The sequence below is a fragment of the Moschus berezovskii genome, chromosome 18, assembly GCF_049115385.1.
Source record: "Moschus berezovskii isolate FMDL1 chromosome 18, NW_MosBer_1.0, whole genome shotgun sequence".
Taxonomy (NCBI): Eukaryota; Metazoa; Chordata; class Mammalia; order Artiodactyla; family Moschidae; genus Moschus; species Moschus berezovskii.
This window is the reverse complement of record NC_142477.1, coordinates 67,479,377-67,494,545: the sequence shown is the minus strand read 5'-3', so window position 1 is coordinate 67,494,545 and position 15,169 is coordinate 67,479,377. Positions and strand designations below refer to the sequence as shown.

Genomic DNA, 15,169 nt, shown 5'->3' with positions numbered 1-15,169 from the left:
TGTCCAGTTCTAACTGTTGCTTCCTGACCTGCATACAGGTTTCTCAAGAGGCAGGTCAGGTGGTCTGGTATTCCCATGTCTTTCAGAATTTTCCACAGTTTATTGTGATCCACACAGTCAAAGGCTTTGGCATAGTCAAAGAAGCAGAAATAGATGTTTTTCTGGAACTCTCTTGCTTTCTCGGAGAAGGCAATGGCAAGCCACTCCAGTACTATTGCCTAGAAAATCCCATGGATGGAGGAGCCTGGTAGGCTGCAGTCCATGGGGTCGCTAAGGGTCGGACACGACTGAGCGACTTCACTTTCACTTTCACACATTGGAGAAGGAAACGGCAACCCACTCCAGTGTTCTTGCCTGGAGAATCCCAGGGACGGGGGAGCCTGGAGGGCTTCCGTCTATGGGGTCACACAGAGTCGGACACGACTGAAGTGACTTAGCAGCAGCAGCAGCTCTTGCGTTCTCCATGATCCAGCAGATAGGCAATTTGATCTCTGGTTCCTCTGCCTTTTCTAAAAGGCAGCTTGAACATCTGGAAGTTCACAGTTCACGTATTGCTGAAGCCTGGCTTGGAGAATTTTGAGCATGACTTTACTAGCGTGTGAGATGAGTTCAATTGTCTGGTAATTTGAGCATTCTTTGGCATTGCCTTTCTTTGGGATTGGTATGAAGACTGACCTTTTCCAGTCCTGTGGCCACTGCTGAGTCTTGCAAATTTGCTGGCATATTGAGTGCATCACTTTCACATCTTTCAGGATTTGAAATAGCTCAACTGAAATTCCATCACCTCCACTAGCTTTGTTTGTAGTGATGCTTTCTAAGGCCCACTACTTCACATTCCAAGATGTCTGGCTCTAGGTGAGTGATCACACCATCGTGATTATCTGGGTCGTGAAGATCTTTTTTGTACAGTTCTTCTGTGTATTCTTGCCACCTCTTCTTAATATCTTCTGCTTCTGTTAGGTCCATACCATTTCTGTCCTTTATCGAGCCCATCTTTGCATGAAATGTTCCCTTGGTGTATCTAATTTTCTTGAAGAGATCTCTTGTCTTTCCTGTTCTGTTGTTTTCCTGTATTTCTTTGCATTGATCGCTGAGGAAGGCTTTCTTATCTCTCCTTGCTGTTCTTTGGAACTCTGCATTCAGATGCTTATATTTTTCCTTTTCTCCTTTGCTTTTCACTTCTCTTCTTTTCACACTATTTGTAAGGCCTCCTCAGACAGCCATTTTGCTTTTTTGCATTTCTTTTCCATGGGGATGGTCTTGGCCCCTGTCTCCTGTACAGTGTCACGGACCTCCGTCCATAGGAAATATCAAAATCATTGCACCAGGTGAGGAAGCTAATGACTGGCACGTTTTGGATGGGGTTGAAGGGAGGTAGGGTCTTTCTCAGGAAATTCACAGGAATGGATCTCCTCAGTAGCAGCTCTCCAGGCCCTGCCCTCTGGTTCCCTCCCACTGCCTAGCCTTCGCCCTGGCAGTTCCTTTGGCCTACAAGGCCTCCTCATTCCTCGTCTCTGAAACCCTTCTTTGGAAAAGCCCCGCTACAGCTCAGCTCCATCCTTCTCTTAAGCGACTCCCAGAGGCTTATGTACTCTTGCCTGGAAAATCCCATGGACGGAGGAGCCTTGTGGGCTGCAGTCCATGGGGTTGCTAAGAGTCGGGCACGACTGAGCGACTTCTCTTTCACTTTTCACTTTCATGCACTGGAGAAGGCAATGGCAACCCACTCCAGTGTTCTTGCCTGGAGAATCCCAGGGACGGGGGAACCTGGAGGGCTGCCGTCTATGGGGTCACACAGAGTCGGACACGACTGAAGCGATTTAGCAGCTTAAGCTTTGAACCAGTTCAGTACCTTCAGTGACGCGCACACGGCCTCGTCGTTTCTCGAGGTCTTGAGCTATTACTTATAACTCGGTTGCGCTGCATCTGGGGACATTATGGGTGTCCAAGTCGCAGAGAGCTCCTAGTCCCCGCATCCTAACCCGAATGCTCAGACGGTGGCGCCGACGCAGGGGGCGGGGCCAGGGGGCGGGGCCGGGGCCCGGGCTCCGCGCCGCCTTCCCGGTCGGGGCCGCGCCGCGCGTTCACGTTGCGGGAGCCGGCGCGGCGCGGGTGGCGAGGAGGCGCGCGCCCCGTGAGCGCGCTTAGGGGGCGTGGGGGCGAGACAGAAATGCTCGCCGTGGGGCTCGCGCTGCCCCACTCTCCGTTCTTGGCCCGCCGAGGATCCTGGGGAGGGTGTGGAGCCAGACCCCAGGACGCAGCTGCGCAAATTCGAGAAACTCCGCAGGTTGCGGACAAGCTGGTAAACGGGCTCCTCCTTTCCCTGTTAATGGCCTTGTCTGACATTATAGAAATGAGAAATAGGTTTGAAAGACTCTATTTCTGCCTCTCTCCCCTCCTCGTTTATTGCTTTTTCTATATTTTTTCTAATTATGAACATTAAAACTGTAGCTCACTAAATGAATTGTGGTATCCTGGATTGGATCCTCGAACAGAAAAGGATTTAAGTAGGGAAACTGGAAAGGACCCTGATTCAGGAAAGATTGATGGCAGGAGGAGAAGGGAATGATAAGGGGATGAAATGGTTGGATGGCATCGTCGACTCAATGGACATGAGTTTGAGCAAACTCCGGGAGATAGTGAAAGACAGGGAAGCCTGGCGTGCTTCAGTCCATGGGGTTGCAGCGTTGGACAGACCTGAGGGACTGAACAATAACAAGGGGAAATTCTGATAAAGTGTGTGGTTTAGTTAGGGCTTCCCCGGTGGCTCAGTCGGTAAAGAATCTGCCTACAATGCGGGAGGCCTTGGTTTGATCCCTGGGTCCGGAAGATCCCCTGGAGAAGGGAATGGCAACCCACTCCAGTATTCTTGCTTGGAGAATTCCATGGATAGAGGAGCCGGGAGGGCTATAGTCTATGGGGTCCCAAAGAGTCGGACACGACTGAGCAACTAACACACATACAGATATATGGTTTAGTCAAGTGTGTGTATCAATGTTAATGTTAATTTCTTATTTTTGATAAATGTACCCTAATACTTCATTCGGAGAAGGCAATGGCAAGCCACTCCAGTACTCTTGCCTAGAAATCCCCATGGATGGAGGAGCCTGGTGGGCTGCAGTCCGTGGGGTCGCTAAGGGTCAGACACGACTGAGCGACTTCACTTTCACTTTTCACTTTCACACATTGGAGAAGGAAATGGCAGACCCCTCCAGTGTTCTTGCCTGGCGAATCCCAGGGAAGGGGGAGCCTGCTGGGCTTCTGTCTATGGGGTCACACAGAGTCGGACACGATTGAAGAGAATTTGGGTAAAGGGTATACAGGAGTTCACGGTGCTATCTTTGCAACTTACTGTATATCTAAAATTATTTTAGCATAGAAATTTAAACAGAATTCTACCGTGAAATGGAGTAGGCCATTGTTTACAGAAAGGGCTGAAGTCACTTCCTTTCTTGCCAGGGATTAGGTGTCTGTTTGATCAACTTGTTTGCTAAGGAAAGAGTTGTCCGGCTAGTGGGTGTGGGTGTTTCTAGTTCATGTTTTCCAAGCAGGAATCTGTTTTCTTTTTCAGTTCCATCTATTAAGTGTCTCTGGAACACCTGTTATGCACAAGTAAATGAGACACGCGCATTAGGGGCATGTACAATAAAAACACAAGTCAGGAAGGAAGGAAGGACTGTTAGAAAGGTACAGCACTGAGCTAGGAGGGCTCAGAGGTGGGAGACATCGCTTCTGGCCCCGGGGACTCAGGAGGGCTTCTGAAGGGGGTGGCTGTCATGAACTGAGGGGTTCCTGAGAGGAGAAGGGATCCCTGGGGTGGAGAATGGCTCCAGCAGAGACTTTAAGGAGATAAGGCTGCGGGGGCCTGGAAGCAGGTAAAATACCTCTTACATGAAAGCACAGAGCATGCCCAGGGAGTTCACATGGCACAGGAAGTGAAAGCTGCTGTTACCTTATAGAAAATGGTGACACCTGCTTTCATTGTATATGCCATGGGAGCTGTGGAATGTTTTAGGGCAGGAGAGGAGCATTATTGTATGTGTGCTTGGAGATGACTGACTTGGCAGCAGTTAGGGGAGTATTGGTTTAGCCCAGGAGAGGTTAAAGAAATTCATCCAGGGCTATGATGTTGATGTGCAAAGAGGGACATATGTGTACGTGCGTGCTAAGTTGCTTCAGTCGTGTCTGACTCTTTATGACCCTATGGACTGTAGCACTCCAGGCTACTCTATCTGTGGAATTCTCCAGGCAAGAATACTGGAGTTTGTTGCCATTTCCTCCTCCAGGGGATCTTCCCATCCCAGGGATTGAAGCTGCTTCTCCTGTGATTCCTACATTGAAGGTGGATTCTTTACCACTGACCCACCAGGGCAGCCCAAAGAAGGACATGACTTGGGGCAATTTTTTGGAAAACTTGGCAACCGAAGCCCAGAAAAGAAGAAAAAGGGAAAAAGCCTAAATTCTGGAGTTTTTGTCCCTGATTGTTTTGGAGCATGGTTGATGGATTTGCAGAAATGGAGGACTCAGGAGGAGACCTGGGGTGCAGGTGGGGAAGGCAATGAAAGTATTTTCAAACAACCTGTGTTTGAATTGCTAGCAGGATAGCCAGCTGGAGATGTATATTTAAAGTATTTAGGAGAGGAAGCCAAATATATACACAAGGGACAGGAAGAGGAAAAGGAGTCCGAGTGGGCAGGTAGGAGGCAGTCAGGGACCCCTGTGGGGTTGAGGAGCCAAGTAGGACTTGGACATGGTGTCAGTAGCATCATAGCTTGTGCAGAGGTAGAGGAGACGGAGGGATGAGGCTGTCTTAAATTTAGGGATTAGGAGGCTAGGTCTTAGATTTAGGAATTAGGATGACCCATGTCCCATTCAGGGTTGTCTTAAAAGGAGAGTAGGAGCTTGTCTGCTCACAGTCCATCGTCTGTTCATCCAGGGGCCATTCGCAAGTGGCCTGGGAGCCAGAGATGTGGTTTCTAGTTCTGGCTCTGCTACTGCCGTGTAATTTTCTGTGTAAGTTTGCTTGGAAAGGCATAGAAAGACACCCTTAATAAAACCAAAAGGATCCTTTTATTCCTAGCAACACTGAATAGTCCAGAGAGCCAGGGTTCCCTGGGGCACACCTTGGAAGAATGTTGCACTAGAATCAGAATTTAGAGGTCTGAAGAACAAAAGAGTCTTATCCAGTCCCCTGCCTTGACAAATGAAGACGCTGAAACTGAAATTCATATCAACCAACATTGCTTTCAAATATATTGACAATGCCCGAAATCCGCCTATAAAGTAGCTGTGCTTAAACCCATTTTGGAAATTCTGGCATAGGCTCTGAGAGGTTAAATGACCTGCCCAGAGTCACAGAGCCGCAAGTGGTGGTGTGAAATTTGAGCCTAGGCCTCCTCGATCAGGGCTTTCTCTGCCACAACTCCTGCTGCCTCCCTGGTCGATGACCTTGAATGCATTTAAAAGTGGTTGAATGGACTGTAACTTCAGTCTTTTCTCCTTTCTTATAAGAAATGTGTTCTAAAAGTCAAGTTTGACTGCATTACAGATTACTGTTATCAATGGTTGCCTGGGGTGGGAAGGATGACTTCAAAGGGCATGAGGGAACTTTTCTGGAGTGATGAAAAAGTCACTCCAGACTTAGTATATAAAAGTGTCCCAAAGTTACATTTTTAAAAACACTAGAGCATTAGACCATGTGAAATTTCCTGTTCCACTCTGAACAGTGGCAAGATATACTTATGATACCTGAATCTATGTGGCACTTTGAAAAATATTCTTAGCTGATCTTGTGATTGCTCACTCTTTCCTCTTACTGTTTTTTTCCTTTGTCTTGACCAATTCCATTTTCTTCACTGCTGGCTGCCGGACCCTGACCACACCCTTCTTAACAGAGGCAGGTGGTTGAATTTATAAGCAGAAATCTGCTCTAGTGCAGCCTGTTAGGGATTAGCCTTTGATTCAATAAGTAATTTCCTATCTTCCTTGACAAATAAAAATAGACTTATTTAGGAAATAAACGTATAAAGGAACCAAGAGGATTTCATAAAAGTTTGGGGGAAAAAATGGGTCCAATATACTGTGTTGAGTGTTGGCCAAACTAACTATCCTAGACTTTCACTCTCAGTTTTATTCAATGTCATAAGTAATAGAAACTTGGTTTACTCTGATATAAATCTCATTAAAGTTCTCTGAAAGATGGAAAGCAATGGCTAAGAGTCTAGCAGTATCTCTGACATGAAGAGTCTAGATTCAGTATCTGGCTGTACTCTAGCTATGTTATTTAACCTCTCTGTACTTCAGTGTAATGGTTCTAAGTGTTCGTGGAGATTAAATAGAATAATCTAAGTAGAGCACTTAGAATAGTGTCTAGTAAGCAACAAGTGCTGGCAATTATTAGATCATGGTTTAAAAGTTGTTACCAATGTAAGACATCCAGTTTAATGATTTTCTTACCGAGGACAACACAACCACTTATCACACTTCTCATCTTTTCCCCTAGTCCAGTTAAAAAATCCCTTCCTTTTTTTTTTAAAATTTAACAACTTATTATTGAGGTATAATTTACATATAATAAAAGGTACCATTGTAAGTGTATGGTTTAATGAATTTGACAAGCCATTATCCAGTCAAGACACAAGATTTTTTCATCACTCCAGAAAAGTCCCCTCATCCTTTCCACCCCAGGAAATCATTGATCTGCTGTCTGTTGTGTATGTTACTTTGGTCCAGATTTCATACAGTCTATGGTTCTTCCGTTAGCATAATGTAAGATTCATATTATCACATGCGTCTGAAGGTTGTTATTTATTACTGAGTATATTCTTTGTGTGGACTACCACAGTATGTTCGTCTTCCTGTTGATGAACATTTGGGTTGTTTTCATTTTTTTTTTTTGGCTAGTTTGAATATTAGCCAAAGAACTGAATGTTCATGTACACATCTTTGTATGAACAGTGTTTTCATTTCTCTTGGGTAAATGCAACTGATGGGGCAGTTGTTTGAAAGAAGCCTTCAGACTTTTTCACGGTGGTTGTACTGTCCTGCACCCCCGCCTGCTGTGTGTGTGGGGTCCATGTCCTTGGCAGCACCTGGAATTGTCAGCGGTGGGTGGTGGAATCTCCCTGTGGTTTAAAGCTGCAGTTCTTTCCTGACAAAGGATGCTGAGTCTCTTTCCATCCACGTACCTTCTCTTACGATGTATCTTTTCCAGTTTTCTAAGGGCCTTTTATTGTTTTGTTTTTAAAATTTTTTAAGGGCCTTTGTTATTAAACACTGAAAATATATGGTACCTTAGCCCTAAAGGCACCAGAATCCCCTTCAAACACAATAGATTTATTTGGCATCTATGTGTGCTTTTAATAGCAGCAAACTAAGAGAGCGACTTCAGCAAAAACACAAGACTGAGATTTAACTATTTTGAATGTCCCGGTAAGCAACTACTTAAACAGCAGGATGTTTAGAAAGGATGTCATATGTGTTCATTTTCCTTTTTTAAAAAACATGAGTCTTGAGAAAAGGATGAAATATTTCTAAACAACTTCAGTGCAGCAGCTGTTTTGAAATGCCTGGTGGTGAAAGTCCCTCTTAACTGCCCTGATACTGGAGGGATAAGGCTGGGCATTTCTGGTGCTCTTCAGCCGACAGGTAGTCCATTGTCACCAGGCTGGTGACCACAGTGGGCTCCATGTGGAAGGGCTTAGTGATGGGCGTTTCTCTGTATGGCATTTTCACCTGGAGTTAGTCCCAGGTTATCCAGTGGGGAGCCTTACCAAGGTGACTGTTCAGTTTTTTACCCCAGGCAAGGATTTCAGTTTTTTAATTTATCTGTTTATTTATCTATTTATCTGTCTTTTATTTATATATCTGTAGCTCTGATGGTAAAGAATCTGCCTACAAGGCAGGAGACCTGGGTTTGATGCCTGGGTCAGGAAGATCCTCTGGAGAAGGGAATGGCAACCTGCTCCAGTATTCTTCCCTGGAGAATTCCATGGACAGAGGAGCCTGGCAGGCTACAGTCCGTGGGGTCACAAAGAATCTGACACGACTAAATGACTAACACTACTATTTATATATCTATTTATGTACTTTGATTGCGCTGTTCAGCATGCAGGATCTTAGTTCGCTGACCAGGATCGAACCCATGTCCCCTGCAGTGGAAGCATGGAGTCTTAACCACTGCATCTCCAGGGAAGTCCCTCAGTTTGTTTGTTTATTCCTTTCTTCCTTTATCCATTTATTTAAAAGTGTGTGTTGAGCGCAGATCATGTCTCTGATAACTGTTTAGGCATTGGACTTGCAGTGTGATTCAGACAAAAGTCTCCACCCTGTGGAGGTTGCATTCCACCTGGTGCCCTCAGGAACAGGTTTGAGCTCTGGCAGAGGAAATGTTCAGGACACCCTACTTTTTAAGAAGCATCATAGGCAAGCCAGAGCCACCTTCTGCTTCCCTTTTGTTGTTGTTCAGTTGCTAAGTCGTGTCCAGCTCTTTGTGACCCCATGGACTGCAGCACACCAGGCTTCCCTATCCTTCACTATCTCCCGGAATTTGCTCAAACTCATGTCCATTGAGTCAGTGATGCCATCCAAACATCTTATCCTCTGTCACCCCCTTCTTCTCCTGCCTTCAGTCTTTCCCAGCATTTGTGTTTTTTCCAATGTGTTGGTTCCTTGTATCAGGTGGCCAAAGTACTGGAGCTTCAGTTTCAGCATCAGTCCTTCCAATATTCAGGGTTGATTTCCTTTCCGATTGACTGGTTTGATGTCCTTGCTGTCCTCGGGATACTCAAGAATCTTCTCTAACACCACAGTTCAGAAACATCAATTTTTGGCACTCAACCTTCTTTGTGGTCCAACTCTTACATCCAGACATTACTACTGGAAAACCCATAGCCTTCCCTAGACTCCCTTTTGTATTATCTTCCCCCTTTTGGTGGTGTGCTTTGAAAAATGAGTATAATATGGAGGGGCATGCTAGAAGGTCATAAATGCTGAAGAGAAAAATCAAGCAGAGAAGTAGGAGAGGGAGGAGGAGTTGGCAAATTTAGGTGGGGTACCAGGAAAGGCAGCACTGAGGAGACACTGTTGGAAAGATCCAAAGAGGTGAGGGACCAGCTGTGCATCCCTGGGGAAAGAGAGTTCAGGGCATGGGGAACTCGAAGCTCTGGGGCGGGAATGCCTGGCTGGGTCAACACCACCAGGGAGGTCAGGGCAGCTGGCCCAGGGTGAGGGAACCAGGCAGAGATGAACGTGGGGCCCCTCACTGTTGGAAGGGCTTTGACGTTTACTCTGTGCTGAGAAATGGTGGAGGGTTTTGATCACAGATGTGGCCGGGTTTGAGAAAAAAGAGAGGGAGGGATGATGAAGGGGCAGGAGAGGGAGCCTTCTTCCCTCCCACCTCTCATGGACCCAGCAAAACCTCTCCTAATTGTGTCTGCACAGAAATAGACAATGAACCAAGGAGAGCTGTAGGAGAGAGCGTAAGGGTCCTAAGTATCTCAGGCAGATGAAGGACCATAAAGGACAGGGCTAGGATGGTCTTAGTCACTGGAAGCTGATTTTTCAGAGACTTTTAGGAATATATATATATATATATATATATATATATTTTTTTTTTTTTTTTTTTTTGCTGCACCTCGCAGCTTGTTGGATCTTATTCCCTGACCAGGGTCTTAACTACTGGACCACCAGGGAACTCCTAAGACTGCTGAATTTTGTACAGCTCTTAGGCTTGTGAAAACTGAATGCTTTCCTTTGGAAGTTCATTTGTCAAGACTGTTGTTTCCTTAGCAAAGCCTGCTCTCTTCATCCTGATCAGTTATTATTGGATTCAGTAAAAGTCTGTCCTGTGTCCTCAGGAATATAGAGTCAGATTTTTCTTTTTCTTATTTAAAAAGTCCTGCGATGTTAAATAGCTTCAGTTGGGTTGCCAGGGGCATCTGTGTGCTTGTGCGTCCCTGGCTGTGCCAGCGTGATGCAGAAAGGACCTTTTCTTCCCTGGCAAACCCAACTCTGATTATACTGATTGCATTTTAACTGCTGTTTTTTCTTAACTACAGGTAACTAGGTAAAGAAGGCTCCAGGGAACCTTCCCGGCCCAGGGACAGAACCCGCGTTTCCTGCATTGGCAGGCGGATTATGCTTTACTGCTGAGCCACCAGGGCAGCCCATTGTAAAGAAGGCACGTGACTGATGAGCAGAGTGGCAAGGCTGCCGAGTCAGGCAGAGGGGCAGGCCTGGGAAACGGAGGATGATGACATGGCAGAAGGCGATCTAGGGTATGGCCTTGGAAGAAGGCCTGGTGGCATATGTGAAGTGCAAGTTTCACATTTATTTAAATCTAGAGAAAGATCAGATGGAGAGAATTTTAGTCCTCCCCTATTTTCAAGAAATGGGGACAAAAGAAACGGTGCCATTTTTCAGTATTCCGGGCAGAAGAGCTTTCAAGATACATACCTGGAAAGGCCCCGAGTTCCCTATCACAAACGACAAAGTAGCACCGGTAAGAATGCCCACTGTCTTCTTCTTCTTTTCTCCCTTATGAGTGCGATCAATGCTGTCACCCTCCCATGACCATGAAGATGGGTCACCATCATGGGCTTTAGAAATTTATCTTTATTCAACTCTAGAGATTGATTGGTGATGGTATAAAAGTAATTGATCTTTCTGTTTCTAGTTCAGTTCAGTTGCTCAGTCGTGTCTGACTCTTTGCGACCCCGTGAACCACGGCACGCCAGGCCTCCCTGTCCATCACCAACTCCCGGAGTCTACCCAAACCCATGTCCGTTGAGTCGGTGATGCCATCCAACTGTCTCATCCTCTGTCGTCCCCTTCTCCTCCTGCCCTCAATCTTTCCCAGCATCAGGGTCTTTTCCAATGAGTCAGCTCTTAGCATCAGGTGGCCAAAGTATTGGAGTTTCAGCTTCAGCATCAGTCCTTCCAATAAACACCCAGGACTGGTCTCCTTTAGGATGGGCTGGTTGGATCTCCTTGCAGTCCAAGGAACTCTCAGGAGTCTTCTCCAGCACCACAATTCAAAAGCATCAATTCTTCGGTGCTCAGCTTTCTTCACAGTCCAACTCTCACATCCAGACATGACTACTGGAAAAACCACAGCCTTGAGTAGACGAACCTTTGTTGGCAAAGTAATGTCTCTGCTTTTTAATATGCTGTCTAGGTTGCCAAGTATTATACAAATTGTGAAGTAGTTATTCTGCATTATTACATACAAGCTCCAGGAGTTGGTGATGGACAGGGAAGCCTGGCATGCTGTAGTCCTCCGGGTCACAAAGAGTCAGACATGACTAAGCGACTGAACTGACTAACTGACATACATGTTAGTAATATCGATAAGTGATTACTTACCTTACTTTTCTTGCGAAGTATTGGTATATTTCATTTTTAAATTTTTTTGATCTTATTTGATAAACATTTACTGGGTACCTGTTAGGTGCCCATGACAGTACCAGGTTCTGGGAATAACCTCAGTGAACAAAATAGTCAAAGGCTCTAAGGTCATGGAGGTCACATTCATGGTAAAGGATACAGAAAATAAACCTGCAGATCAACTATATAACATTAGACAGTAGTAAATGAAAAGACATACAGGGCCTCCATTATGAAAAATCACGGAATATTAAGTTTTGTAAATTGTTTAATTAAGTTTCTGTCACTGGAAAAGACTCTGATGCTGGGAAAGGTTGGGGGCGGGAGGAGAAGGGGACGACGGAGAATGAGATGGCTGGATGGCATCACCGACTCGATGGACATGAGTTTGAGTGAACTCCGGGAGTTGGTGATGGACAGGGAGGCCTGGCGTGCTGTGATTCATGGGGTCGCGGAGAGTCGGACACGACTGAGCGACTGAACTGAACTGAACTGAGTGTTTACTAAGACTCACTGCTGAGACAGTTTCTTGTTATGTGATACTGCTAAAAGATTTAATTAAGTTATTAAAAAGGACACTCTAGGTTAGTTTCTAAGGCTTATCTCAGTAACCAATCTTCAGATAAAGGTCAGATGCTCCATAATGTACAACCAGGAGATTAACACCAGACTATAATCATTTAACGATTGAAGTCAGGTGACTTGGGGTATACCAGGCTTTATCTAATGAAAGTTCTTGACTTATAATTCTTATTTGACTAATAACTGCTAGCTATGGCTATATTATTTTCTATGTCACTTGTTTCACTGAGCCTGTGATATAATGCTGAACTGAAAGTTCCATATGAGATCAATAATTGTAATAATGTGACTCTGGGTATGGGAAAAAGCAACAAGAGGAAATATTTTCATGGACCAGGAGGCTAGTAAGACAGTGGTCCAGAGACTTTTGCTACTTGCAAGGCCTGGTCCAATTTTAGCACACTGAGTGGCCCATCACTTCCCTAGACCTGGGAATGAGCCTTCCCTGCACTGCAGGACACAATGGCCATGAAATGGTGTCACATGGTCAGATATGTGGCTATGAAGGGACCCTGCTGACTGGAAGTTGGTACTTGCCAGCTGCCTCTACAAAGATTACATCATGACCATTGCAAGCTGCTGACCTTCAACATCCCCTGAAAGAAGTTCAGGGTGAAAATCAGGAATGAGGCACTCTGTGCTCTGGAAAAAAAACAAAAAACTGGCAGAACAGGCCTTCAGTTAGATCTTTTCAGATAAAGGTTTTATGAGTTCCAATTCTTGCATCTTCTCATACCTAGAAAAACACTGACATCATTAATGGTGAAATCTGCTTTGGCTATTAAAAAAAAATTTTTTTTTTTTACAATTAAAAGTCAAATAGAAAAAAAAAATAAAAAAAATTTTTTTGAAAAAAAAAGAAAAGACAGTAAGTGATTGCAGGGCAGAGGCACTGCTGTTTCAGGCAGAGATCCAGGAGGGCCTCCCTGAGGAGGTGACATTTGAGCACTGCAAACCTGGAGCTCATCTGGGGAAAGAGTGTTACAAGGCAGGACAGAGGCTTCAGATTATTTTAGGGATGTCATAAAATTCTCAAAAATAAAGTTAATCTTAATTTATCATAACTAAACATAAATTCTGCCTGTCCACTAAGGAGAGAATAAAATTCAGAATCATTTTGTGATAGAATGTTAACATCCCTGAAGTGACTGGGAATTGGTGGATGATCCCCTCCCTGCACTGTGGCACAGCTCTGGTGTGGCTGAATCTTTTGTAATCCACCATTGTAAAACTTCCCCTCCAAAGTGCAACAGCATGAAAATAATTTAAGAAACATGGTTTCAGAGGTACAAATAACATGTTGCAGCTAGGGATTGATCTCTTTTCCTTCTTGAAATTAAGATGAGATTATTTACATATTTTTCTTCAAAGTCTTTATCATGCATAGAGGATGGATACTGTTTATAGGAAAGATGTTGAAAACTGAGCATTAAAAATTTTAGGAAACTACTGGGATATAAATAAGAAATAATAGTAATGGTGAAAGTGAAGTCGCTCAGTCATGTCCGACTCTGCGACCCCACGTAGCCTACCAGGCTTCTCTGTCCATGGAATTTTCCCAGCAAGGGTACTGGAGTGGGTTGCCATTTCCTTCTTCAGGGGATCTTCCCAACCCAGGAAAATAGTAATGGTATGAGCTCCTATTTTGGGAGTTTATGGACTTTTGTCTTTTCATCAGAGTTGACTTGATTCTAGGTAAGAATATGGTATTCGTTTCCTCTTGCTAATAGGTAGTTTCCAAATTATCAGAAATGTAATGGTTTAAAACAACACAAATTTTATTCTCTTACAGTTCTGTAGGTCAGAAGCCCAAAGTAGGTTTCACTGGGCTAACACCAGAGTGTTAGCATGACTGCTTTCTTTCTGGAATCTCCAGGGGAGAATCCTGTCGCTTGCCTTTTCCACCTTGCAGAGGCTGCGTCCCCTGGTCCATGGTCCCCTTCCTCTATCTTTGAAACCCGCAGTCGCTGGTTGAGTCTTTCTCCTGCTGTATCATCACTCTAATTCTGACTCCCCTGCCTCCTCATTTTTAGGAGCCTTGTGATTACATCTGGCCCAGATGGGTAATCCAGAATAATCCGTTGTCTCCAAGTTCTTAATCACATCTGCAAAATCCCTTTTGCTAGATATTCACAGGTTCGGGATTAAGATGTAGACATCATTGGGGGCCATTATTCTGCCTACCACTAGAACTTGTCACTGTCAGCCCAGAGTCACTTTTGTCCCTCCTTGGAACCCTGAATTATCAGAGTAAAAACCTGATTTACGTTTTCCCTTGGATACTGTCTTGTTGATGAAAGTTCAGAATAGCAAAAAATTTTTGAAAATTTTTAACGTCCTTCCAAATATTCTTTCTAATTGTTTTGCTTCTTTTTACTTCCCGTCCTCTTGCTCTAATTTACCATTTCAGTGTTTTTCTGTTGCCAGTGAGACTGCGATAAAAATGAAGTTCCTTGGAAACTCAGTTTAATGTCTCAGTTGACCATATTAAGAGAGAATAATTGAAGTTACTAGAGAATTCTCGTCATTCCCCTTGGAAAGAAATTAAATTCAGGTTATTTCTTAGATATTTATATCAAGATATTGATCAGGCTCAAGCCAAACACCAAAATTCATTTATTTCCCTCACCAACAGTCATGTTTTTGATACTGTATTTGGTCATAGTAGTTAACCAATTCAGTAACAACAGTTTTATTTAAGAGTCTTTTTTTTTTAAAGAATCTTTTGATTCAAAGTAATGTGTCTTTTCATTTGTGGAATGTTTCAAGCTACCTGATTTTATCATCATTGCTTTATTACAATTATTTTCTCTTTTCAGTTTAGAGAAAGCCTATATTTGTTATCTTGTAAACAAATGTCCTATATCTAACTAATTTAAAAAAACTGTTTAATTTTTTCCCCCTCTAATAGATTCTAATTCAGAGTTGTCAAATGTGGAATTAAGGCAACGTCTTCATGAAACTTTAGAGGTAGGTGCTCAGGCTGATATACAAATTCTCATGTGAATGAAGACCACTGACAGACATTTAGTTTAAGTGAAACTAACATGGCATTGGGGGCGGGAGGAGACGGGGATGACAGAGAATGAGATAGCTGGATGGCGTCACCGACTCGATGGACGTGAGTTTGGGTGAACTCCAGGAGTTGGTGATGGACAGGGAAGCCCAGCGTGCTGCGATTCACGGGGTCACAAAGAGTTGG

The 15,169-nt window shown here is 44.2% G+C and overlaps 1 protein-coding gene across 1 annotated transcript in view; it reads left to right on the top strand.

Annotated features, from left to right (window-relative positions):
* The first annotated feature begins 2,077 nt into the window (after positions 1-2,077).
* The window catches only part of CCDC125 (coiled-coil domain containing 125), a 31,015-nt gene continuing 17,923 nt past the window's right edge, over positions 2,078-15,169 (top strand). The window contains exons 1-3 of the mRNA XM_055421927.2: positions 2,078-2,302; positions 10,059-10,501; positions 14,879-14,937. Coding sequence (XP_055277902.1) covers positions 10,192-10,501; positions 14,879-14,937 — 369 coding nt within the window. The 5' untranslated portion in view covers positions 2,078-2,302; positions 10,059-10,191. The remainder of the gene's footprint in view (positions 2,303-10,058; positions 10,502-14,878; positions 14,938-15,169) is intronic.